This window comes from Balearica regulorum, chromosome 2, assembly GCF_011004875.1.
Source record: "Balearica regulorum gibbericeps isolate bBalReg1 chromosome 2, bBalReg1.pri, whole genome shotgun sequence".
Taxonomy (NCBI): domain Eukaryota; kingdom Metazoa; phylum Chordata; class Aves; order Gruiformes; family Gruidae; genus Balearica; species Balearica regulorum.
Window position 1 is genome coordinate 124,963,553 of NC_046185.1, and position 26,791 is coordinate 124,990,343.

Below are 26,791 nucleotides of genomic sequence, written 5' to 3' on the forward strand. Positions count from 1 at the left end.
GCTGTAAGATGTGATGGGGATATTTTTACAGATTGATCCAGAAACTAGTCATAACAAGTGACATGAAAATTACTCTTCTAATCCATTGTAAACGTTTCTGCATTCCACCCCATGGCTAACAGAGGTTTTGGAATTAGTCCAATTTAGTTAATTTTGAGGGAATTTTTAATGGAAGCCTGTACTGCTTACAAGAAAATCATGGACTATGTATTGCTTCTGAAAAGATTAAAAAGTTTTCCAAAGATCTGAGAGCTCACATGAAGTCTTTCTTTTCTGTCTGGAGAATAGATACATTTTTTTTTTTTTGGACCTGTCTTTCCAAAAAAGTGCTTTTATAGCTAGAGATAAGCTCAGATAAGTGGAACTTGAAGGGGGTATAAAAGTGAAAATTAAGAAGGGAAGATTGATATTTCATAATAGCTACTTCTGTTTCTTTTTCTTTAAAAAAACCCAACAAAACAAACCCCAAACACCCTCATACACTTCATAAAGATTCTTTTGCAGCACTAAGCATATGGTTGAAATACTCCTGCAGCGCAAATAGTTTTGCTCTGAGTTCTCATAGTGTTGTCACTGAACATGTTCAAGGATGTGATAATTTTGAATATATTTGCCTACAGTTTGTTTTAGAATACCTCTGTAGTTAAGCATGTTGAGACAGTTGAAGTTTGAAGTTGCTGTGGTGTTCTCCATCTAATGAGAAGCTTTTCCCTGGTATTTATTCTTAGGTAAGAGCAGACGTTTATCCACAAAGTATTTTGGTATGGGACTTAAAAGACAAAATCTTCCATCTGTTTGAAATGAAAACAACCCTTGTTTATATTTGAGAATGTTGGATTTCTCAGCTTGGCTCTATATGTGCATGTTCTTTACTTTCTATTTTTTTCTTTAAATGAATAAAGTTTCTGAGTGTTTTGTTACAAGAAAGAGTGATTATTAACCAGGAATTGGTCAACTACAGACTAGAAAGAGATTTCAACAAACTGCTTCAGAGAGGTGTAGTGTGTGGTTTTTTTTTAAGTTTCCAAACCAAGTAAGTATTCTTTCTAAAACTTACAAAAAAAAAAAAAAATTTTTAAAGGTGGGATTCCCAGGCATGCCCACATCCCCCCCCGCCCCGTTTCAAAGGAATTGACAGCCTCTTCCCCTTCACACACAGACACACCCCAAGCCTAAACAAACCAACTTTTGTGCTTTTAGAAATTGAAGTACTTCTAGGATGGATTTATGCTAAGGAAGACTGTATTAAGGTGTGGGACAGCCACCAGAACACAGTTCAGCGTAGCAGTTTCAATATTCACTTGGATAGCTGAAGAACTGTATGAATCTGTGCTCTGCATTAGGAAAAGAATAGGTTTGGTTTAGGATGCTCAGTTGAGAAAAGATAACTAAGAGTTAGGATATCTGATATTTTTGTTTAACTTTGTTCTTCCTATATGAATCATTTAGTTTACAGTCATTTACATAAGCAGCAGAGAGGCCTTGATAGCTTGGAAGTGAAAAGATTCACACACGTTAGAGTGAACATCTATTTACAGAGTGGAAACAAACTACTTTTAGACTCTCTTGTCAGCACTATCTGAGAATACTTTTATTAGTCTAAGGTTAGAGAGTTTTCTGGACTCAGAAAGGCGGTGAGGGAAACTGAATGTGGTTGTGTGATTTTTGAACTACTAGGTGGTAAATACCATATTCACAGTTGCACAGTATGTTTCTTTGGCTGGCGGTATTTGCCCCAAGTTTATGAACAGTAGGTTATTTTGTTTTGTCCAAGTTGTTCATTTGTTTGTTGGTTGGGGTGGCACCAGTCCAGCTTCATTGCTGGAGTTCTTGTCATCCAAGAAGTAGGAATGAAAGAAGAGAAAAGAACAAAGGCGGCAGTGTCATGTCGTGAAGGTTAAGTTATGGGTAATGCCTTAAAGAGCCAGTTTTCCTACGTGCTATATGATGGGACAAGGAGATTAAAGTATGTCAGTGATGAAGAGGGGAAGAGTGAAATGAAGCTCTGAATTTGATCTGCTAGAGTGGAAGTTGCGTCTTTCTAAGGTTGGCTTGAGCAAGGATAAAGTATAGCTACTCATATCGTACTTGAAACAGAGAGCCATCTTACTGTGGAAGGAGACATGAAATTAATTGCAGCTAACAGCATGGCTTTTTTTACCTCTTCAACAGGAAAAAAAAAAAAGGATTTTTTTAGCAAGCCCTGGTTTATTTTGCTGAACAAGAATATATGGCTTATGTAAAAAAAAAAAAAACCCAACCAACCTGCTTTGGAATGAGTATTCAGTGAAAGGTCAGTAATACAGCTATAAACACACTTAGCAGATGTTTGACTTCTGGGTTGTTCTGTTCTGGGACCCAATGTACAAATGTGCTTTCATTCTGTAGTGCTAATGAAGTCTTGGATCAGAGCAAAAGTATAACCTTGGAGCTGTTCTTAGCTGCTGTTGATGCAGAAAATGTTAAGTCTCAAGCTCTGTTTCAGTTCCTTTTTTGGTATTCTCTGAGCTGGAATTAAAGGTATGCCGTCTTGCCCATTCTGCCTTTGTGCGACCCTGTGGTAGTTGTAATCGGTGGCCTGGGAGATGAGAGAGTCGCGAGGGAGCGATTGGCTGCGGGGCTGGGGAGCGATTTCCCGGAGTACATCTGTGTCAAGCGGAGCGAGCTAAAGCAGTCATGTACGCGCAGTCTCTGATCTCTTGGGAGATTCGTTACAGGGTCTCGTACAAGGACAATCTCCGCTTCTGCACATCAGCATGGAAGAAGCTCGTCCAGGGAAGAAAATGCAACCTGTATGTAAATAGCAGCTGTAGAACTTAACAATGGTTCGAATGGGCTTTGATGCGACTGATATTTAGCAACTGTGTCTCAGAATGGTGTGCTGCCTTAGGCTCACTAGTTGTGGAGGAAATTTTTGAAAGATCTGGTGATACAAATAATACTTGAAGGAGAGATTTCTGTATTAGGGAAGACGTTGTCTGTGTAGTTAGAATTGCTTAATCGTAGTAACTGGCTTAATTCAGAAAGAAAATGTGTTTTTACAGTTATGAGAGTATACTACCAGATTTTGAGAGTGGTTGAGTGTGGGGTGGTTTTTGGGTTTTTTTTCTTTTTTTTTCCCCATTTGCTTTGTGTTAGCTTTTCTTAATTTGAAGGTTATCAGCTGTGGCTTTGAGTAATTCTGTGCAAGTATAACAGGGAAGTTTCTGGTAAAGAGTCTTGAAATAGCCTGTTGAGTGTTACTTTTGACGAAAAAAAAAGTGAACTTAATGAGCTGTGTAACAGAAGTCAAATGTTCACGGAGATAGTGTTTTCTTCAGGCTTCAGTGGCATAGCTACGAAACTCTGTGGGGATTTCTACAGTGAAGCGGTGAACCTCTACTATCAGTGTTACAAGCTATTGCTTAGCTCTTGTATGGATAGTCTTTATCATAGCTTTAAAGACTTCTGAATTGTTTTATATAAATTTTATAAGATGACCACTAAATTTTCTATTTCCTTGTGTGAGTGTAAGAAGAAAGTTTCATTTAGACATGTTAAAATGCATCTGATTGCAGTGGTATTGTTTGTCAGGGTCTCTGTAGTACAGTGATCGATTTTTCGTTTTCGTTGTGGTGCTACCTCTGGACGCAGAACTGTTTATCAGGCATGCATATGCCTAGAAGACTAGACAAAGATCTGAGGTGACTAGTTTTAAAGATTGTACTGCTATTTTTTCTAACTGTAATTTCAGAAATTGAAGTGAATGGAGCTATGAATTTTTTGAATGAAATTTAGTGCTGTGACGCAGTGATAAAGTGCAACTTTGTAAAACGACCACTGTAATGTTAGATATGCAACTTGATATCTTGTGTTGGATTGGTGACATTATTTGCTAACTTTATGCACGGTGGTAAATTTTCTGGCTTGCAGAATGCTCGGGTTGAATTCAAACGGGCTTCTAATTTTAATCGAATATTCTCTTGCATTTTAGTCATACCTTAATGTTATTAATCAAGCCACCCTTTTTTTTTGGTGTTTTTTCTAACCCAATTTATTGGGGTTTGTTTGTTTGTTTTTACAAATTGCTGAGGTGTGCTGTAGCTTATGGCCAGTCACTACTGTGACCAGTCTCTTGTCAGTGCTTATGCTTCCTTTTCTTTCTGACTTTTTTCTCCCAATTTAATTTTGTGTTCTGATTAAGACAAGCACTTTGTTTACTATCCGAAAATGTGTCTGATTTGTCTGGGACATGGGTTGCCTTGCAGATAGTGGTGCTCAGCATGACAGTGGTCAGAGTAATGCCCACCAGAACCAAGGAAATAAATTTATTTATAAACATTAAATGTTCAACTGTGCAGGAAGCAAAACATTAACATGTTTAGAATTGCTTTTTTCGAAGCGTGGTGAGGGTTTTTGTTGTTTTGTGATGGTGTGGTCTGTTAGGGGGTTTTTTTGTTTGTTTTTGTTTTGTTTTTAAGTAGCACACGTATATGTCTTGTCTTTACTGCCCTCCACATACAGTTCTGGAAAAGTAAGAATAAAATGCAACTTCTGGAGAGTTTTATTGAAGTCTGTTGATGTGTATTGGACATACTTATCCAAACATGGTTTGTATAGCTCCTGTGGGTTTTTTGTAAGTTTTCTAGAAGCAGATTGGTCAGACATATTTAGTAGGGTAAGCTGAACAGTTAATTAGAGGATTAGTAGGCTAGAAAAACTTCTCTAAGTATTCCTAACCTCTTTTGTTATAGCTATGGTCTTAGTGAAATCTTAAGTGTCAAATCTTCCTGTGAGGCTCTGAGTATTGCTTTGATTAGGAGGGATCTTATTTATATGTGAGACTGGTTGTATAAAATAGTAATTGTGTAACCACAGATAAAATTCACAGGAAAAGATGTGGGGGAGGCAGCAATACCAAAACTCTTGCAGCTCTACTGGAGTCTTTGCTGTAGTGCTTGAACAATATCCACTGCTGTAATAGTAGGGGGGCAGAAAAAAATCTGGAAAGCAGCTGTTCCTGTGCAAATGAGACCATAGCAAATACAACCAAGGGGGAAGCCATCAGTATGGTATGCTTCCTATTTTAAACCTGGCAAGTGTTCTGTTCGTGAATTATTAATTTTACTCTCATCCGTATATATTTAGAGGGCAAGGCCAGCTAAAAATTGTATGCTGACAAAATAAGACAGGGCCAATTTATATTTGGTGCATTTTCCCTTGGCTGTTAGGTTGATGTGCTTGATTTAGAACTGGTAGTGTTTCATCACTTTGGCAACTTCTGAAGATACAGTATTGCTGTGTAAACCAAGGCTGTGCCCAAAGAACTTCAAATGCGTTTATGAGACTGCTTGTGCAGTTCAGCTAAAGGCTGTTTAATAGGCTGACTAGTACCTTTACTTACTACTGTTTAGAAAGAACTTTGGTTTTTTTCATATCCTGGCTGTCCTTCAAGGAGGCAGCAACTGGAGATGCCTGCCTGCCTGCACACCATAGGCTCATCTTACCTCTGGTTTAAAAGCAGAAACAATTTGAGAGAAGTAAAACAACGTATTTCGAACTCACCAAGTGCTGCTGTTAGTTGTTCCTGCAGGTGAACCATGTCAAAAAGCCCTTCCTGATCTACTCACTCGTAACTGAGGCTACTTGATGCTCTGTATGGGTAGCAGTGGGAGAGCTGTAGCATAGACCTAGTGCTTGATGATTGCCAGAGGTAGAATGATTGTCATTCAACTTTGTGTACAGTAGTCATAGATGGCATTAACAAATATACTAAATTTCTGATTTTGTTTCTTATCACTTCACTTCCAGGGTTGCTGTCACTGGCAGACTTGTCCTACAAAATTAGGAGATAACGCTAGTCTTGTCTGATTATTTCTTCCTCCCCCCCTGAAGTGTTAGTGCTTATTAACTTGCAGTTCTGGGAGATTGAATGGATAGTGAAGAGGCTGTGTGTGCATTCTGTAAAATGGAGGTGTATTTTATTTCCTGACTATGTGGAGTATTAAGCGTGCTTAGAACAGAAATGCAGGCTTCTGAAACAAACCATTTTGGACATGCTGCTATGAAAATGAATCATGAATTACCCCTACTGGTTCTTAATTATTCTGAACAATATGTTTCAGTAGCTGTGTGACAAAACAAATGAGTTTGTATCTTACCTATAAAAAAAGGCCAGGTTTTAAATATTTTATATGTGTGCATATACGTATCTGGAAAACAGTTGCAAAATCAGGTTTTGTAGTTCTTCTTTAGTTGTCTTTGAGATGTGCGGTCAAAATGAAGGTTTTAATTTCTTTTTTTCCAGCTGAACTTCTATTTTTCAAGCAGAGCAATGTTGGTAATTTTTTTGTTTGTTTGTTTTGTTACTGGAGCCTTGATGGCTATCGTATGTCTTCTGAATGCAGATCCAACAAAATGAGGGCTGATGATACAACAAAACTCCTGCTTGCACTATGCTTCCTAGGTCAAGGTCAAGGCACCATTTCGAATTCTGTTTGCACTGATTTGTAAGTTTATTGGGAAGCTGCTGTAGGCCTCTGCTGTTTTATCCTCTTGGAGACAGCATGCAGGGTTGGACCACCTTAACTGCTCCTGTGTACTGATGACAAAAGAATGAAGAGCAAAGTATGTAGAATAAAATGCACTGTGCAAAAATTCTCATATGCTGTTGATCTTAGTACGTAAATCTACAGTAGCATATATAAGCTTACCAGTTGCATGTGTAAGTAGTGTGTGCTTGTGTTTTGAGAGGAATGGTTTGTTGGTGCCACATTCCAGCCTAAGAGCTCCACCACATCTGCCAGATCTGGTGCCTATACAAAGGCAGAGGTGTATCCATGGGTCCTTGTGGGAATGAGGGGGGAAGTGTTTGCCTTCTGTTAAAGCCAGAGAGGATGGGATATAATTACAGTCATAAAGCATTATGTAGTTTCACTGTGGTGGTGTAGGCAGTTGTAGTAGAATAGTATCAAAATTATGAGTTTTAAGCTTTTGGCCAGGGACAGATGTATAAGTGAAAAAATAGATATGACACCTCCTTCCCCCCCACCTCCCCATTGTTTGGGGTTTGTTTTTTTTGCATTTGCACCTACTTGAATAAATGCAACAGTGAAGGTTCTTTGTAGCATGAAAGTGGTAATCCCCCCCCCCCCCCCCTTTTTTTTTTCTTTGAGTGGTGTGGTGGGTTTTTGTGTGTGCGTCCTCTCCTGTGCCCTACTTACTTATTCCCATGAACACTAGTGCTCTCTTCTGGTGCTGCAAGTAGTTTCTCGGCACTGTTGGGGAAGAACTTTGGACTGAGGGGATGTAAATGGAGCATATGAACATTGACTTAGCTAGGTAATGGTTTTAAATGGTAAGCTCCAATTATTCTCATCACAATTACTGTATTACTCTTAGATTTCAAAGTTTTACAGTTAACTGTATCAGCCATTTGTATTATGTCTATCACCAGAATGAATTGATTTAACTACATTTCAAGTACATTAAAAATGTGTTGCTAGCAAGTTGTATCTCTTGGACATGGTTATTTAGTAATGCACTTTGGCAGTGTGCCCATCTGAAGTCTGTCATGTGTGTGTGACTGCATCAGGTTGGGTGAGTTGCATGGTGAGAAGAGCTTGTACAGATGATAGTGGAAAGTTTCCTTTGGATTTAATATTCTGTGCGTCATATTTGTGCCAGTCCACCACATAGTAACTAACACATGCTGCTGGAGGTTGACAGCTTAATTCTTGCAAACTTGAGTGCTTTCCTTAATGATTCATGCAATTTAGGATTGACTTTTTATTTTTAAAAATACTACTTTTAAAAATCACGTAGAGTTAATACTTTAGATATGAAAAGTGTACCTGTACTAAATGAAGACAAATGTTTGAGAAGGTAAATAAAGTGTAGATGTTTTCTGGATACTTGTCTGCAATGAAAGGGGAATTATTCTTTTCTCCTGGACTGAGAAAACACATTTGAAGATCAGAGGTGGCAAGAGGAATCCTACTGAAATTCTGCTAGAGCAAAGTGTATTTGAAAGTCTTTTCTGATCTACAACAGCTGAAAAGGGTTTTCATTTTCATGCTGGGGAAAGTTGGAAGGCTGAGAAGATGTAATATATGTAGGCACCTGTGGCTGAATATGAAGGTTTTACTGGAAGGTTGTTTCTACAGTACATTTGTGAGTATCCACGAATTTGGTGTTAGGAAAAAGTACACTTAATTTATTTTAATACAGTGTACTAGGATGTTTTTGTCTTGAAGTACTCTGGCTTTGTTCTGTTTTTATAAATGACCATCTCCTTGTGAAAAAAGAAACCAAAGGTGAAGGCTTAATCTCTCCCTGGGGCACCTTGGTTGCTGCTTGTGGTGTTGTCGTGGTTTAACCCCAGCTGGCAACGAAGCACCATGTAGCTGCTCGTAAAACTTGTGAGTTGAGATAAAGGTAGTTTAAGAGGATAGCAGAGGAAGAGAAAAAAATAATAATAATAGAATATACAAACCAAGTGATGCACAATGCAATAGCTCGCCACCTGCTGACCAATACCCAGCCTGTCCCCAAGCAGCGATCGCCACCCCCAGGCCAACTCCCCCCAGCTTATATACTAAGCATGACATCATGTGGTATGGATGTGTCATTTGGCCAGTTTGAGTCAGCTGTCCTGTCTCTGCCCCTTCCCAACTTCTGGTGCTCTTCCTTGGGAAGGCTCATGCCTCTTGGGAAGCTGAAAAGTCCTTGACTTAATTCTAAACACTGCTTAGCAACAACTGAAACACCAGTGTGTTATCAACATTATTTTCATACTAAAACCAAAAACCCCACAGCACTATTCCAGCTACTAGGAAGAAAATTAACTCTATCCCAGCCAAAACCAGGACAGTTGGGTTTTTTTTTTTTGCCTTCTCAATTGTTCTGTCTCTTGACTGAAAAGAGAAGTTACATATATTTCAAGTTAGTCTTAAATTTTACTTTGGCTCATCTTCATCAGCTGTTTTTTGGGCATCTGTGGGATTATTGTACATAAAGTTTCACATGAAATGAATGGTTAACTGCAGAGGAATGCTTGCTTTAAGATGAAGTCATTCTCTGTGCCTAAAAAGGGAAGTTGATGAGTTTTAAACAATCCCACCTCTCTTTGTTTATGTATGTAAAAACTTCAGAAAATAGAGATAACTAGATAGGAATGTGTTTTGATTCAGCAACTGTAACAGTTTTCTCTCACTTTTGTGCCTTACGCTGACATGATAGATCTTCTATAATTACTGGAAACCTATGCCCTACAGACTTTATTTTTAGCAAGGAAAAAAAAGGTTGTAGCTTGGAATTAGTTTTATAATGTATTTGAATATTTTGGGGTTTTTTACTTGACCTAAGGCAAAAGTATCTTATGGTGGGATTTGCTATTGGCATCACATGTTAAAATGATGCTTTGTGTTTTCCTAAACAGAGACTGTAAATGATAAGATTTCTTCATGTATGATATTTGTGGTTGCTAATGGTTTATTCTTGGAAGAGTCTTTGCATGTGTTGAGTACTTTGAGATAGTGATAGAACGGTTTGCAAGGGCATGCATGCCTTTCTGTAATCTAATCTCCAAAGACATGTTACTTTCACATGATGTGGTTTTGAAGTCTGTTTCTGTATGCATAAGGTTGGCAAAATACCTCTGTTACTAAAGCAAAGGGTGATAAATATTAATAACATGGTATAAGTCATATAGCAAGTACAGTTTCAAAATGTTACTGGGAGATAAAAATCTTTTCTTGTGTGTGTGTATTTTCCGCAGTGTGTATATAATTTTCTACCAGTATGCAGTAGTTTGTATAATCTGGAGAAAACCTTTGTCTTCCTTTTATTGCTTAAAAACTTTGTGTTTGGCAAGCTTCCAAGTGTCCTAAAAGGACTTGGGGGGGGGGGGTGTGTGTGTGCGTATGTGGTACAGGGTATTTCAGCAGTTTGTGGTTGTAACTATGAAGCTAATTGTGGAAGAGGTTTTGAAAGCAGTTTTCCTATTATTAGGGTTTCCTCTCTCATAAGACATGTAGGATAATTCAGAGGATTTGTAATACTTCATCTATTTCTGTCTGTATTTTGAGTTTTCTGTAATGTGCAGGATTTGTGTATATATCTGTTTCTGTGAACTGGAGCATACTATGGTCCTATAATTTTCTATTTCTGTGTCACTGAGATAAATTGGAAAGTAGGTATGCTTGACTCCTCCTTACCAATGCATTAAATGTTTTGCTGTACTTATTTGGTGTCTCAAAAGATTGTTGACTTAAGGTTTTTAATGCTGCTGCTTAGAGACCTCTTTCTGCTATTGGGTTTATGCATGTTAATCTTTTTTTTTTTTTTTTTTTTTTCTCCTGACCTGTGTGGAAAATCCACCTTCGGTAAAGATAAGAGCCAAGACTCGCTTTGCAACTGTGTTTTTCCCTACCTCCGGAATGATTATCAGAGAGATGACAGAGGCATCTTCTAGAGAGCTCTTTAAATGTGTTTTGGTGTGTAGGAGACAGGAATGTACTACTTCCCCCCCCCGCCCCCCCCCAGTCTTATTACCACTACACTTTCTCAATTTCTGCCACTACTTTATTAATAGAATAACATTTTCACAATTTGTCTATCAGACATGACTTTGGTTTAATCACCTGAATCTTTAAACTGTAGCTGTCTGGACTGTGCAGGAGTTTTGATTTTTCTAACCTAAAAAGTAGACTTTTGCATGCAGCAGTAGTGACAAAGTGATGCCACTGTGTAATGCCTTTCTTGAAAACCCCATTCTTAGGGACACAACTCAGAACCTACCTTTATTTAGTTTTCAGATGTTTATTCTGCCATGTGTCACTCTTTTTTTTTTTCTTTGTTTCTTGCTTATTTACATAGCACCAGCTGTTTTTTTATTTCTTATGTGGTCTAATGGCTTTTAACCTTCTCTTAAACCTCATCTGACTCCCCCCCCCCCCCCCCCCCCCCCCCCCCCCCCCCCCCCCCCCCCCCCCCCCCCCCCCCCCCCCCCCCCCCCCCCCCCCCCCCCCCCCCCCCCCCCCATGTGCCATTTGTCATCTTCATATTCTTCAATCTACTTTCCTCAATAGTCTAACAAAGACTTGGATTTTTTTGTGTGGATGTGTGCACCATACAAATAACAAGTATCTATTTTATTAAGACTAAAGAATTATGTGTTCAATTTTTTTTTTTTTTGGTGGGGGCTGCTATAGTATGTTTTAGCTTGTAGTTGTTACACAAATATGTTGTTTTTCAGCCTTGTCACTTACCCGTGAGACCAACCTGTTCTATATATAAAGCATTCTACTATAGAGAAATTCTAAGATCAAAGTTTAGGTGAATGTCAACACTGTTAGAGTTCCTAGTTCCTGTAAGACCCCTGATTTAGGCTTACGTTTTTTCCTCATGAAACCATTATTACAGATCCCGTGTTGATCTATGTAAAGGCACCAGTGGGCTGCTGCTGGAAGCAGTGATCAAACAGATTGATTTGTGGTGGATCTTGCTGTCATATGGCCACAGGAAAAGTCAGGTTGGTGAACTGATCCAATGGAAAACTAATTAAGTTGTGGTTGGTTGTTTTTTTTTCCTAAATAAAAATCCATTGCATCAGCTCTTTATATCTGACTTCATGATTGATAGATCTGACTTAAGGAAAAGTGCGCCCAAGGGAGCAGAAAGCAGGGACACTATTCTTCAGCAGTTAGATGTAAAATAGAGCGTTAGCCTGTACGCAGCAGTTCTTTAGAGAACCAGTTTGACCAGGAGGCTGTCATTTCTGAGCTGTTAAAAGTGGACTGTATTCTAAGGAATGCAAACATTTGGAAAAAGGCAACTTTAATATTGTTTTGATGTCAAGTCTGAGATGAGATTGAGAATTCTACTGCTCAGTTATTTTAAGATTTATTTTTGTTAAGATCGAGCAAAAGGCACTGTTTAAAGGTCTGCTTTAATGATGCGTGCTAAACATGATTAGAGGACGTGTTCAGAGCTAAGTCTCATTCTTGAGCCTATATCTGTTTCAAATACTGTGCTTTTTTGCGTTATGAGTGGTATGGTTTCAGTTGTAATGGAATCTGAACAGATCGTCTTGCGACTGCCGTTTTCTAACTTCGTGCATTAAAAATGTGAATTAGATAGGGGTGTGGTTAACAAGCTGTCTGTTGAAACCAGAGTGGAACAGTTATTTTCATGTTTCCAAAACTGTTGGTCTAGGAAAGACCCTCAAGTTGTCTAACTTCACTCTTTTGCCACCCCTTTGTATAATCCTTGGTTCACAAAAGCTTCTTATTTGTGCTGGAAAATCTCACACAGGAATTGTTCCTTCTTTAAGCAAATGGGTTTAAGATCTCTGAATGTTAACTAATGTACCTTTTAATAAATTTGCCTGTTACTTTAATGAAGTAGATTCATTGCTGTTGAATGTAAAACTAAAAGAACATTGCACTCCTGAAATGTACGTCCTGATCATTGATATGATGAAATCGAGACCATTGCAAAAGCAAATTGCATGGTATTTAGCATATCTGTTGATTTACTCTGTTTTTCCTTCAGTACAGTGTAATGTTTTCTTGAAGAATTTGATGGGTAGATTTTCAGTGACATTTTCAGTTTCCAAGAGGTGAAAATGTGTTGTTTTAGAAAACTTTGTCAAACAGCTTCAGAACTGCAATACATACTTAGAAATTTAGGAAAAAACCCCAAACTAGTTCTATTTAGTTTTAACTTAAACTTATGTCTTATTTCTTCAGGGTCATGATGAAGAAGCCGTTGTGGATATGGGTAAAATCAGCTCTACTATCAACACAAACTTTGAGAAAGAAGAACTAGAGAGTAAGTATGCAGTGGCTTTCTGTTTGCTCAACATGCGTTTCTTGCCTTCGGATAAAAGATCTATTTTCCTTCAAGTGCAACCAGGAATCAGAATTTTATGGCCACGATGAAATTCTAGGAATAAAACCAGTGAACGGCAGATGACCTGTGCTGTTTTTTGTCTCTGTGCATGCTAATAAATACTCAACTGTTATTCAAATCTGTCACAGGAAAGGGGAAAAAAAATAAATTATGAAGCTTTCCAAGGAAAGCTTGCTTCTGAGAATGTAAGTTTGAAAAAATTATGTCTGTCAGTAAGTAATTTTCCAGCATGAATGATGTCAAGTTCTGTAGAATCAAAACTCAGGGAATAGTGGCCATGAAGGAGATGTTTGTTTTGTTTTCTGAAAGTTAAGTATCCTTGTGAGTGTGGTCATGCACTTTAAATACTGAGAGTCTAAACATATAATAGTGCTTCTAGTTCCATGGTAAACTGTACGTTCCACAATCTGCAGTCAGTTAAAACATTGTAGAGTCCTATTAGTCTTCATGATTTGACTCAGGATCTTGAATTTAGCAGCAAAAATGGCATTGAGTTAGTTTCATATAGCAAAATGCAAAACGATATACTTCATCTAAGAACAGTTTCTTAGTGGCTTGAGAAGGAAGTAGATTGGGATGAAGATTCATGGGTGCTTTTTAGTGAAGCCAAAGGAAAAAACCAGGGAGATCTGTTGTTAAAGTCTTATTTATTCACCTTTTACATAGAATGCTCTGCAGCATAATTAACATTTGCAAAATGCTAGAAAACTATCAGTAGATTCACTAAGTAGTATTTCCTGACAGTACTGACTCGTACTGCTTCAGAACACCGGAGAGCCACTATAGCAGAAGTTTGTAGCTGAGAAAAGTTGATTTAGGTTGCTGTCACATTTTCTCATGCTGTAGTATAACAGGAGAGAGTTTACAGTGATCAAAGTTGTTTGCTGCTCTTGCAGTCATACTCCTGCTCTCTTCCCATCAGTCTGTTACTGCTTTCAGTCTTGTACTGATACTTTCGTTTGTCTGACTGTACCATAAGCCTGGTTAAGTATGTTAAGCCAGCAGAAAATGTAACAGTCCTGACAAAAGAAAATAATAAGAATCTCAGCAGTTGAGCACCCCAAACCAATTTGCCACACCAATGTGCCAGTGCTGAATGGAGGAAGGAAGTGTGAGTATGAGGCTGAGAGGTGCAGCGGTGGAGGCTGCAACAATGCCAATTTAGGTAGGGTTGAGCTGTGGTGAAACTACTGCCGTATCTGTTTCTGCAGTTAAATCTTCAGTGCAGATTTAAGATGTCTCCTCCTTCATTTCATTCTCTTTTCTCTGGGAGATGACCCAGAAAAACCGTGTGTGTGTTGTAGTGAGACAGGGGTTAAGGGGAAGCAGGCGATTCAGCTGGAGTAGTTGGCCATGCAGCAGCACGAACAGCTGTAATGTCTCAACCAGAAAGAATGATGTGGGAACGTGCAGCCAGATTGCTTTCCCAGTCTCTTTTGTAGCACATTCGCAGGAGTACTTCAGCTAGTACAACACTGTACTTACATGAGATACTGGGTGGAAAGGCAGGGGGTTCAGGCTGCTTGAGGCAATTCAAGCACTTGTATTGCTGAGTGTGGAAAATACCCCTGTCTTACCCACAGCCAAAGAATAAATTGAAGTGGAACCAAGACTTACGTTTCATGAGCAATTGAGTCAATATGACAGCTGTTGAAAGAAGGAGATGAAGAGATCTCACTGTCCTCACCTTCCTCTTGGCTGTGCAACCTTACTTTTCCTTTGACTACCACTCACTGACTTCGGAGTGACCCATTGTGTCTCAATGCAAGAAATGGCTGGCTATACAGAGGTTAAACAAATAACTAAGAGGAAGTATCTGACAGGAAAAATATTTTCCAGTGGGAATTCCAGGATCCTGAAGCTTCATATAAGCACACGTTTTCACACATAAGTAGGAATTATTTTTGGCGATTACATATATTTTGTAGTATCTTATATATCTGTAAGAAAACAGGTTCTTTTTTTTAAAATGGTAGAATGAGGAAAGGAAGGGACGGCATGTATTCTGACTCTTATCAGTGGAAACTGCTCCTAAGTAAGAACAATAAATTTTTCCTTTCCTGTACAAAAGAGAAAAGTATGTAAGTACAGTTGTTTCTGACTCATATCCCTATCTTCTCTGAGATTGACCAAAAGAGATTGTTTAGATTCAGGGTGTTTTAGAGCATAAATTTATGTGAACTTACAGGTCTGAGATTTCTAAGCTATTATGATTAAAGTGCGTATGTGGGATTTTGGGGTTTTGTTTTTAATTCTGATGTTAAAGTCTTACAAGGAGAGAAATGGAATTATTGGCTGCAAGCAGTAAAAACCATCTGGATAGTATTATTTTTCATTACTGACTCGTAAACTTTTTCTTGCAGACTGAGGAAGACCTATTGCCAAGCATTAGGTTTTGTAAGTGTTTTAAGACCTGAAACTGTTTCAGCCCAGTCTTCCAACTTGTTTTTCTGGAGACTTGAAAAGGAGTTCCAGGAATTTGGAAATTTTCCAGAAGTGTGTGTTTGATTTATTTTCAAGGAGAGGCAGCAAGCAGTTAATTCAGTTCAGCTATGATGTGAAGCACCAAACCTTTAAGAGCCAGCATGGACAGGTGATATTTAACTGCTTTAAAGCCTGTGCAAACTAATGTTGATTGGTTTGATGCTGTAGAAGGCAGGATTTTGCTACTAATACCAGAGCAAAGGTTTCTTGATGTCAGTATTGGATACTTCTATTTTCTGCAAATTTTGTGATGAAGTGTTAATGGAAAGAGGGCCAGATGCTAAAGGAGAAAATAGATCTTGGAGTTAGGGCTTCCCAAGCTCTGCATTCTATTTATGGTGGCTGGGAAAGCATGGTACATATCCAGAGTGAGTGTGTTTAGGTTAGAAAGGTTAGGCACAGGCTACTTGTTTTGTAACACTCTTCCTGTAAAAAGAGAAATGGGTAGAGATGGTAAACTGCAATTGTGGGCAGACTGTGTGTGTACTAAATAAAGGTACTGCTCTTTACTGAAGCTGTAAGGCCTTACTTAGAAAGGACAAATGTCAGTTTACAGAAGAGCTGGAAAGGGGAATAACATCTTAAAATAACATTTTTAAAAGCACCTAATGTTCTTAACTTGATGCCATCTTTGAGCTGCAATAAATGAGAGTAATAACAAAGTAAGGCAGGATTAGTAATGGCAGAGGTATTTCATGCCATCTTATAAAAGGCATTTTCTATTAAGAACCACGTTTAAGGAAAGCTTTCTTAAATCTTAGTTAATATGTTTGGCTCGGTATTATCAAGACCTGTCTTTTTAAATGTGTAGTTAGTTTTCCACCTGGATTTGAGGATACATTTACTAGATACAGTTTAAGGGAAAAGGGATACATTCTGTTATTCTTAGCAGACCAGTTACAGACATAGCAAAGATGAGGAGTTTACACATAACAGTAGTCTTGTTCCAGAAACAATCTGAGGTCAAGAGTGTGTGTCTCAGTTGACTAGTTTTCTGTGGCATAAATCCAAGAAGCAGCTTTCAAGACTTAAGACGATTTAATAGCTACTCTACTCTCACACTATCCTGTGGCAGGTGTAAGTAGTGTTTACATTTCAAGTGACCCTATTATCTCTGATACCTTGATGGTTTAGAGGCTTATTTTTCCTTCAAGAAAACAGCTGTGCTTTTCAGTTAATCTTAGTTGACAGGACAGCTAATCAAATAGTCCTGCATTTTTTACCCTCTAGAAGTGAATATTGTGTATCTAAGTGGAAAACTTGCTCTACAAGTGTTTTGCAGTTTATCGTGTTGGGAGTAGTTAGAAATTGTTTTGGGCTTTGAGGAACTAAGAGAACTTATATGGCAGCTTGTAGTAGAACGTACTGCTAAGATTTTTTTTCAGGTGGCAGGTTTACTATTATTCTACCTTTCAGATGCACCTGAATTGCAAATGTTCAAAAACCCATGAATAGTTCCTGTAAAATCTTTTAAGAAAACACATTGTACAGGAGCAGATAAACACAAGTAATACAACAGGACATTGTAGCTGCTGGCACTTTAAGATTGTGGTTAGTATTTATGTTTTATGTTCTGTAATAAGCTATACTAATTTAGACAGGCACTATAGAACAGGTTTCTTCTGGTTCTCGAACTACAGAATGAAATGCTTGAACCTTTAAGAGACCCCTTAATGGTCTAGAAAAGACAGAAACAGAAAAAACAATTTTGAATTGCTGTTTCTCATGAAATTGTATCTTTTTATGTGGTCAAAAAGTAGAAAAATGTGATGTGTAACTGCTGCTGAAAGCAAAAATTATTTAGGATGGTCATTCTTCCTCTCTAGTGATATCCCTGAATTGGAAAGATCTTGCCTGCTCCTTAGTTTGAGTTGAACTGAGAGCTAGCAAAAATGTGTCTACAGTCCAGCTAGTCAGATATTTGAGACATGCTCTGAATCATATGCAACATCAACAGAATGTTCATTTGCACCTGTTTTGCTAGTAGCTGGTGCAGGATAAATTATTTTGTCCTTATTGGTCAGAAATAAGTGTTAGCTGTGCTCAGCACTTCTCTATAAGTCACAAAAATAGAAGATGTTTTCCTAATATGATTTTTAATGCAGTCTTGATTAAGTGAATTTTGGAATGAGGCTGTATTGCTATACCTTCATCACACATGTGATTTAGTTATAATATTTTTTGCTATGAGAATCCTGCATTATATGGTGCATAGGCAAGTTCCTCAGGACTTGTTCCTGTTCATTTATGCAATGTTCAGACTTCTGTGTGGAGAGGAAAAATTGTCCTCAACTTATTTAATTTTATTATTTGTGGTGTTCATCACGAAGATAAATTCTTAACAAATGCTCTCAAAACTATTTCAGACTGCCTTTTGAGAGGGAAGGTTGGCAACCTGATGGTGTAGACATAAAACTCAATAGGGCATCCAAAATGACTGGACATAATTTTCAGTGTTGATGTGTTTTTAGTTTTGGAGGCAGGAGGTAATTTCTAGAACATTCTTTTTGGAAGTTGCTTCTGATTCTGCCAAACACAGTACTTAAAAATTACTGTAAATTCTGAAATTTTTACTTGCATGTTATATTACTTGCAAATTGCCAGAAAGATACTGTAAACTCCTGAAGTTTAATAGAAATGAAGTTTAATAGAAGTTATTTGAGACAAGAGACTCTTCTTTTTTTTACTTCTTGATGATGATAGCCTAACAAGAGCTGAGAATAAAAAAAAACCAAACCATAGACTAGTGCACCCCAAAATTCATATTCTTTAGCTAGATAACAATTGTATAAACTTAAAAAAAAAAGATTTAGCAGTTTTGATAGCACTGTTGTCCTCATCTTTGAGGGAAACTACTCATTGTTCTACAAACAGTTCTTCTTACAAGTGTCCTTGAGACACTTACTAATATTTTATTTGTAGAATGGTCTCAACAGCTAAGGAACCCTTCTGCATACCCCAGTTGATGAATGGCTGTTTACAGGATGTTTTATCTTGCTAAAGACGACATTATCTAACTTTACAATCTTTCTAAGTTGGGACTGAGTAGTAGTATTTATACTGAAATTAAGTCAATATTTTTGTATATATTGTAGGTAATTCATTAGAATAACAATAGTATTACTATTTTGATTTTATTTTTGTTTAAAAGATACATAGTTTATATATGATGTATAGATCTGTATGGTATTCTCTTTTCCTTTAAGGAAGACATTCTTAGAAGATTGCTTTTGTGATGACTTAGATCTATTTAACTTTACAGCCTAGGTGTTGCTTTACAACAAGTGTAGACTTCAGTAATTTCAGCGATTTCTGCATGGGAACTGGAATACATGTGTAGGGAATCATAAAATTAATTTTAGCTATGCTTTGCTTCTTATGTAGCCAATTTAAAATAGAAGATCTTTATATAAATACTGAACCTTAAGTGAAAATAATCTTTGAAGGAGGTGATGCAGCAAAGTTTTTCAATATGCAACTACTCTTTCTGTAGAAGGCAGTACTGAATACACATACCCTTGAATTATTACAGTGTCTAACAAGTAAGGCTAGATTATCTGATATTAACCTACCAAATCAGACAAAACTGTTCAATCACATTGTTTGCTAGTAACGGTTTTTCAAAGTGAATCAGCGTTTAAACTTGAATGAGTTCATGAGAACATCTGCAGCAGACAATAACTTTGCTTATACTTAAATCTTTAAAATCCATTTTGGGAAATGTCCATGCTAATTTTGGCATTTCTTCTTAAAACAGAGTTGTTTTTAAAATGGATGCCATTCAAAACAAATGCCTTTTACATAAAGATGTAAAACAAATATTTAATGTAAAATAGACTAAGATGGAAACAGTGCTTTTTAAAAGCTGGTGACATAAACTGTGTCCTAACATTTTTTTTGTTTTCAAAATTCTTTTATCTGAGACAATGCTATGTAATGTTTCTGACTACATCAGAAATTTTAAAAAAAGGTAACTAACTGCAGTTTTATAGTCATAAACATACACAAAACTTATTCAAGTATTACGGCCATAAACCTGAAGTTCTGCGAAATAGCACCAATTGAAACTTAAAACTTTCAGTGAACTTGATGGCTCCAGATTGCTCAAATTTAAAATTTTTGAGATAAGGCAGAAGAAATAGGAGACTGTACTTGATTCTGCAGCCTATCGTTTCTTGAAGGCTTTACATAACATTTATCTTACTATTTTTAATTCCTTTAAAATCAGTTGTTCCAAAAATTGGCTAAACCTGTGACTTGATGGACATCAGAAGTCTTTCTAAATGGGTGACTTCTCCATTTGCAACTCACTGAATGCTAATGTTTCACAGCACTTAAAGCTTTTGAAGTGAAATACTTTTTTTTTTTTCTCTATTTCTGAGCATTTCTTATTTTATAAGGAAAGTGTGAAAGTGTGAAGCTTTTCTTGGAAAGGGTAACCCTTAAATGAGGCAAGATTCCCTCTGTAATATTTTTTTCGTATCTTAAAATATCAGGAAATAGATGCATCTAAAGATACATGCAGCAGTTGTACAAGAGAGGGCTGTGATCAAATTTGTAATGAGAATGTATTTGTGACCCGTGGATGAAGTGGGAAAATCTTATTTGCAAATATTTCTTTTGAAACACTTTATAAGCACAGTGTTACAAATGTGGAAGCCTCGTATCGTTATGGGATACGGCATCCGTGAAAGGCTGAGAACGTTGGTTTCTTTTAGTGGACGAAGGGCCATTCTTCGATCTTAATGGGACTTCTGCTTGAATTGCATGTTTTTAGGTTTTCTCCCCTCCAACAGAAACAAGTCTGAAATTATCTCGGGTATGTATCCTTTTTCCTGCGCTCTGCTGCAGAGACAGGTTGGACCAAGAACCTTCAGCTCAGATAAAATGTGGGCCCAGCTACAGTCCGACCTGGATGTACGATGCCAGGGCAGCTAGTGTCCCCGTCCCCCCCAGGTACCACGTGCTGGATCTTTTCCCAGGCGAGGGAGGTTGGTGCTGGCTGTGGGCCGTGAAGACCTGGGGTGGACATCCCATGCCGGCATCCCTGTGTAGCTCTGTCAGCTGGCACGAATGCCTTCTTCGATATTGTTGATTGTGTTAAATAGAAATATTCAGTGTGTTTTTCTCTTGTGACTGCCGCTACCAACTCAGATTTGGTCTTAAGTCAGAAAAAAATACTTCTGTATGTAATGAGAAACCTGGCATTTACTGCTTTTGCCTGTCAGCATAATAAGATGCTGTCTTTCATTGTGTAGTGAGAAAACGCTCTTACTAAGCTGCCTTACCATAATGCTATGTGCACTAGACTTTTGGATTACGCTTCTCAGTTTTGTCTATCCAAGTACTTTATCTGAAAATACGCTCTTTATACTATACTTAATTACTAGGAACAACAGGAGATTTCAGAATACAGCCTGGGAGGTTTAGTGGATTCTAAAATATGCTGCACTATGGAGAACCTTTGGGCTCCAGCTATGGCATGTAACTGTCCTGTGAAATAATTTTCTTTACTCCTTTATATAGATTTGGTTAGAAAATTTTATTTCAAATGTTTTAGTTTGAAAGTAAGAGATAATTTTTGTCAAATAATTCTTTAAACAAAGCACAGAAAAAAGAATTGTTGGTAATAATAGGGCTTTTTCTAGTCAATTCATGCATGGAATACTAAGATTATATTAAAATATTTTACATTCAATTTTACTGCACTAATTCCTTAGTAAATAATTTGACTGTTTCTTGTGAGAGAAGTTCATAAAATAAGCTAAAATATTACTGTTTATTTTGAAATACTTAGTGTCACACACTAAGAATTTCACTGTCAATATTAAATTGTAGTTTAAATGCATATTTCAGAAATGTGACAGTACTTTTAATTAGTGTGGTGGTTTAACCCAGCAGGCAGCTAAACAGCCACATAGCCATTCGCTCAGTCCTCCCACCCCCCAATGGGATGAGGAAGAGAACTGTAAAGAGAGGTAAAACTCACAGGTTGAGATAGACAGTTCAATGGGACAGAAAAGGAAGAAAATAATAACAATGGTGACAATGACAAAAGACTACACAAAACAAGTGATGCACAGTACAATTGCTTACCACCTGGACCCAATGCTCAGCTAATTCCTAAACTGCCCAACCTCCTGGCCAACTCCTCCCCAGCTTATATATGGAGCATGATGTCATATGGTATGGAATATCCCTTTGGCCAGTTTGGGTCAGCTGCCCTGGCTGTGTCCCTCCCAGCTTCTTGGGTGCCCCTTGCCTTCTTGTTGGCAGGCTGGTATGAGGTACTGAAAAATCCTTGACTGCTTGGCAACAACTAAAATATTAGTGTGTTATTAACATTATTCTTATCCTGAATCCAAAACACAGCACTATACCAGCTGCTAGTAAGAAAATTTAACTCTGTCCCAGCTGAAACCATGACAACTAGAAAACTAAAGAAATAGCATAGTAGCAGTATTCTCTGTGAATTACTGACTTGAGTGGATTTTCAGAATTTTCATGATAAATAAATTAACTTTAAACAAAAGGGTGGTGGTATAAACAAGGGATTCTAGTTGTTCCTTAAGTTTCACTGGAGCAGAGAATATTTGGAGAAGACTTTTGGGCTGTGAAGCTTTTTGGGTCATGAAAAGACTTTCTTGTTCTCACTCTTTGCTCCTTCCATCCACCTGAGATTATTTTTCCCATCTGTGTGCTTGTACCTTCAGAGCAGACCTGTGCCAGAAAAGGTAGAAGTTGTGCTAATAAATTGCATTGAACTTATTTTTGTGCGTACAAGTACTTTCTGTGATGTATGGGGAATTAATGTCAAGACATGAGATGATGATAGATTTCAAATGCTTCCTACTAGGGTAACATGTTTGGGAATGTGTGTTAGAAGACATTGAACAGCTGCTTTTTTTCACTGTTTTATGGTCTTACGGAACAGATCAGGATCTCTCCTGCAGATCCTCCAGTTTTTGCATACTGGAAAGCTCCATGCTGAGACAAGATAGATTATGACATTATCTGATTAAATAAAGGTTTCTGTGTAAAAGAAATGATCTGTCTTGAGATTATTATTTGAAGATTTTTTTGAAAAATAGTAATTCTTGTCACGAAGTTTTTTGTCTTCAGCAGACTTTTGGGAGTATATGGAGAAGATGGAGTCAGATTCTTGTTGGAGGTGCATAGTGAAAGGATGAGGGGGAGCACGCACAAGGTGCGGTATTGGAAGTGCTAACTGGATATTAGGAAATTCTTTTCATGCGGTATGTTGGAAGCCCGGAGAGGCTGTAGAGTATCTATCCGTCCTTACAGATACTCAGAGTTTGGCTGGTTGTCATCCTGACCAACCTGATCAAAAAGATGGCTTCAGTTTTGAAGTTGGCTATACTTTGAGCAAGATTGGACCAGATAACCCACCTCCAGATGTCCCTTGCAACTGTAATTAACACAAGATCTCTGCAGTTCAAATTTCTAAGTAACAGGATTTGAGAATTTGCTTTCCCTTGTTAACATGTGGAAGAATGTCCTCCTTTTATGAAGCTTAAAAGGTGTCTAGCTAACAAAATAATGGTTAGAAAAAAGAAAGTTCTGTGTGGAACTGTGCTTACAGGGTTGCCACATCAGAGCATTTTTGGATACGTGTTTTTGATCTCTTTTGGACTTTAAGTCTTGTATTACCATTTTTTTAGGGGTTTTGAGGAGAAATCAGTGAACTTAAACAGAGTATTTCCTGTTCTGTCAATTTTATAGGACTTGATATAAACTGACTTTTGGAGTAAGACCAACCATGTGATGGAGATATGTAGCAAGCTCCTAACATTTAAATTTGTTTCGTACTGGTAAGGACCTTAAGTAGTAAATACTCTTGGTGGATTTGAACAGCTAAGCTTGGATAAAGTCATGTTAGATTAAAATGAACAATTACCTCTTGAGCTTTGTATTACTAAATTTAGTATGGCCAGTCTAGTAATTCTATTGATTATTGGTTTAAAGTAATTCTATAACAAGCTTTGCTTTAGAGTGGTACCACGGTGCAGATGTTTGTGTGAATAAAGCTTTGAAGGTCACGTAATTGTACCTTTCAAGCTTTTAACATCAATATTCAAGTAAAAAGTTGTGTTCCTTTTAGAAATAACACTGATGCTAGTAATACGAATTCCAGCCTTTTTAGAGTTAAGTTTTTCTCTGTTGCTATTATATTGCTTGACTTTTTTTTTTTTTTGGTAAAGCGAACTGTAAATTGTATTGCTCAGTTCATTGGGAATGAAGGAAAAAAAAAAAAATCCCTGTGGCTTTGTTTTTGTTTTGTTTTTTCCTTGTAAATTGTGTTTGTAAGTAAATCTTTGTCCATCTGCAAACATTAATTACTCCTGTCTGAATAATGAAACTTAAGGGAATACAGACCTCAATACAGCTGTCTTTATTTTTAGAGGGCTTCTCAGTGCTTTGCTTTGTGGAGTCAGAATTAAGCTTAAGCTTGTCCAACTTTTATGATGCAGTTCTCCTCAACTCCTGCCTTTTGGAGTTGAATATACCTGCAACGTGGTTTTGGGTAATCATGGTAGTATACTCAACAGCAGTAGTTTTGGATTCCCTAGGTAGTAGTAGAGATGCCTTTGCTAATGAATGTCTGTGATATCAAAAAAAAAAAAAAAAAGAAAAAAAAGTCCTTTTCTTAAGGAATAGTGTGGTGCACTCATAAGCTGCTGTTTGCAATAGCCAATTTTTTCTTGGTTAGTCTATTGTATTGCCACCCCTTCTCCCCCCATGCTCTAAAAAGCAAAGTAATTCAGAGGCTCTTTTTCAACATGAAGTTATTCTGATAGAATTACATTGGATTGTGATGCATCTTAATAATTGCTGAAAATCATCTTGCTTGTCAGCATTTCACATTTGTCCCAAAACAAAGTTGCAGGTGCAGCAGTCTGATCACTTTGCATTTACAGAAGTGATTTGTGGAAGATATTCTTGTTTTACATTTGCCAGCAAGACAGTGTCTACATGAGGAAACAGCCTTTCACACAAAAGTAGCTTCTGGACAGTGGGTCTGAAGGGTAAGATAACTCATTGCTAGCCTGTTTGCCTGTCTTTGTGATACCCTAACCTGTTGGGGTAATGAGAAGGCACTCTCTGTAAAGTTTCATCTGGAATAGAAAGTAGTATCGAGTGTTGTAGGTTGTGGGCTGGCTGCCCAGGTTGAGGACCGGGTTGGCAGTGCCTACTCTGTGTACCTTGAAGCAGCTACAAGGCACCTGGACATAGTGATAGCTGAGAGATCAGTGCATTTTGGGGAGGAAAGCAATTTGCCATGGTCGCAGGTTGTTTTAGAACACCTTTGTTGCTTGTTTCAGGCTGGTTTTCCCTAGCTTTTACCTGTCTCTTTGCAATGTATCTGATCTCCTCCAAATTTTCTATTGAAAAAAATTTTCAGTCAGACTGCAATTTTGTAATAGGAGATAGACTTCTCATTCCCTTGTTCCACCTCTCCTCCATGCATCACATGGTCTTTGACTATGGAAATGATCACACTATTACAAATGCTAATTTTTACAATAGCAAAGTGAATTATTTAAGATGGAGGCTCTTGAAAAAATTGTATGGGATTTTTGTTTGTTCTTTAGTACAGAGTGCAATGTGGGATTTCTGTCTTAATTTATTGGAACAGCAAGAGACCAAAATGTGGAAGTTCTCCTAATTTTTCAGGAAGTAGAATCTTGAACAATTTTAGATTCCTGAAATTTTCTGGAAGGTAATCACCTGCAAGTTTTCTTGTGCAATGATCAAAACACGTGCTTAAAACAATCTCATTAAGAATACTTAACAGGTTGATAATATAAAATGCTGTATTACCAGAAATAGGTTTGAGTTTCTCTTAGGAAAAAATAGTTCCTGCAAAAAGTAAAACACTTTGAATAAAACTGTTTAACTGTATATATAACTATAGTTTAATACTCGCTAATTTAATATCTGAAAGAAAAGAAAAATCCTAGCAGGGATGATAACAGCATTTGCAGTGAGTGCTGGGTCACTTGGTTGCACCAGGCAGCTTTGAGTGGGGTGTGGTGAGTAATGCTGCTATTTTTCAACCTAGTACTTTTGCTTTCCCTATACGTAAGATCATTGTATCCTGATGGTACCAATAACGTGACCATTGTTAATAGTGCCACCTAGTCATAGTATACATCAAGCGCATTGATTTATGTTTAGCTGTTGCATTTGCATTAATTTCTCTGGGAATTGCATTGTGCATAGTAGTTGTGGAGGGTGAAGGTCAGGCTGCCTGGCAGGGGCTGAGTGTTCTTGTTGGAGAAGCTTGCAAAAGAAAAGTCTGTCTCTATAAATAAGACTGATGAATTCTTCAACAAATTAATGTGTTTTCCACTCTTACATGGAAACAAATAGCTTTTAATATGCTTAATTTCAGATTTGGTCATAGCACCAATCAGTTGACTGATTAAAACTAATGTTGGATGTCTGTCAAGAATCAGATCTTGTAATTTGAAAAGGAATCTTGATGAAATTAATTAAGTGTTGAACTTACTCATGCATTATTACTGATTTTTGCTTAATTTTTTTTACTCAGTGTAGCACTGTAAAAATACTGCTTTATAAAAGTTTCATGTATTTTTTGGCGGTTTAGAGATGCTTTTATTGGAAAACAAATTTAACATACTACCACTTCTTATTTCTTTAAAGCTCTGAAATTGCCAGAATTTTTCAATGTCCTTAATCTAGTGTGTGTGCGTGCGCTATACGCACACACACACATATATGTGTGTATATGCATGTATGATGTGAACAGTCACAACTCCTAGGGCGTGCTTGTCTTCTATAAATTTGCTGAATTTGCATCTCTAAGAGCTGGAAACCCACTTCCTTTTCCTTTTGTTAACGTCAGTCTTCTGTAATAACTCTTCTACAGTATGAAACAAAGTATTTAGTGTTAACCTCCAGGCTTATAGTTAATGTGTCTCTTCCTGAGATTGTTTAAAAAGGAATTAAAAAGGTTCTTGTATATGCTTACTCCATTACAGGAGACATGGTAGTAATGTGTTCATAACAGTTCGTTGATTGATTTCTTTTGCCAAGTTGTTGATGCTAGTATTGCCTTAATTTGAAAGGTCAAAGGAAAAACAAGATGTTGAAAGTATATGTTTTAAAGAGCAGTATATATAAATTTGAGGATGTGCTACCTAAATTTATTAAACATTTCTGGAATAGGAAAACACCCCAACCTTCTTTGTAAGTTATTTGATGTTTTGGCATACATTTCCAAATAAGATTCTTTTATGCTCCTAAGCTGATACTACATTAACAGTATTTGAACATCAGATTTGAACATTAACAGTAGTTGAACATCAGATTCACCTAGATGTGTCACATGCTATTTGAAAAAATATTGGTAGTTCATTAAAGCAGA

The 26,791-nt window shown here is 37.3% G+C and overlaps 1 protein-coding gene across 7 annotated transcripts in view; it reads left to right on the forward strand.

Annotated features, from left to right (window-relative positions):
* The window catches only part of SLC4A7 (solute carrier family 4 member 7), a 102,176-nt gene that overhangs the window by 25,933 nt on the left and 49,452 nt on the right, over window positions 1-26,791 (forward strand). For 4 of the 7 annotated variants that reach the window (XM_075745764.1, XM_075745757.1, XM_075745762.1 and 1 more), the window contains exons 1-2: window positions 8,098-8,151; window positions 12,732-12,813. In XM_075745764.1, coding sequence (XP_075601879.1) covers window positions 8,113-8,151; window positions 12,732-12,813 — 121 coding nt within the window. In that variant the 5' untranslated portion in view covers window positions 8,098-8,112. Of the gene's footprint in view, window positions 1-2,614; window positions 2,793-8,097; window positions 8,152-12,731; window positions 12,814-26,791 lie in introns of those variants that run through there. The other 3 variants (XM_075745763.1, XM_075745758.1, XM_075745760.1) reach the window with 2 other exon arrangements.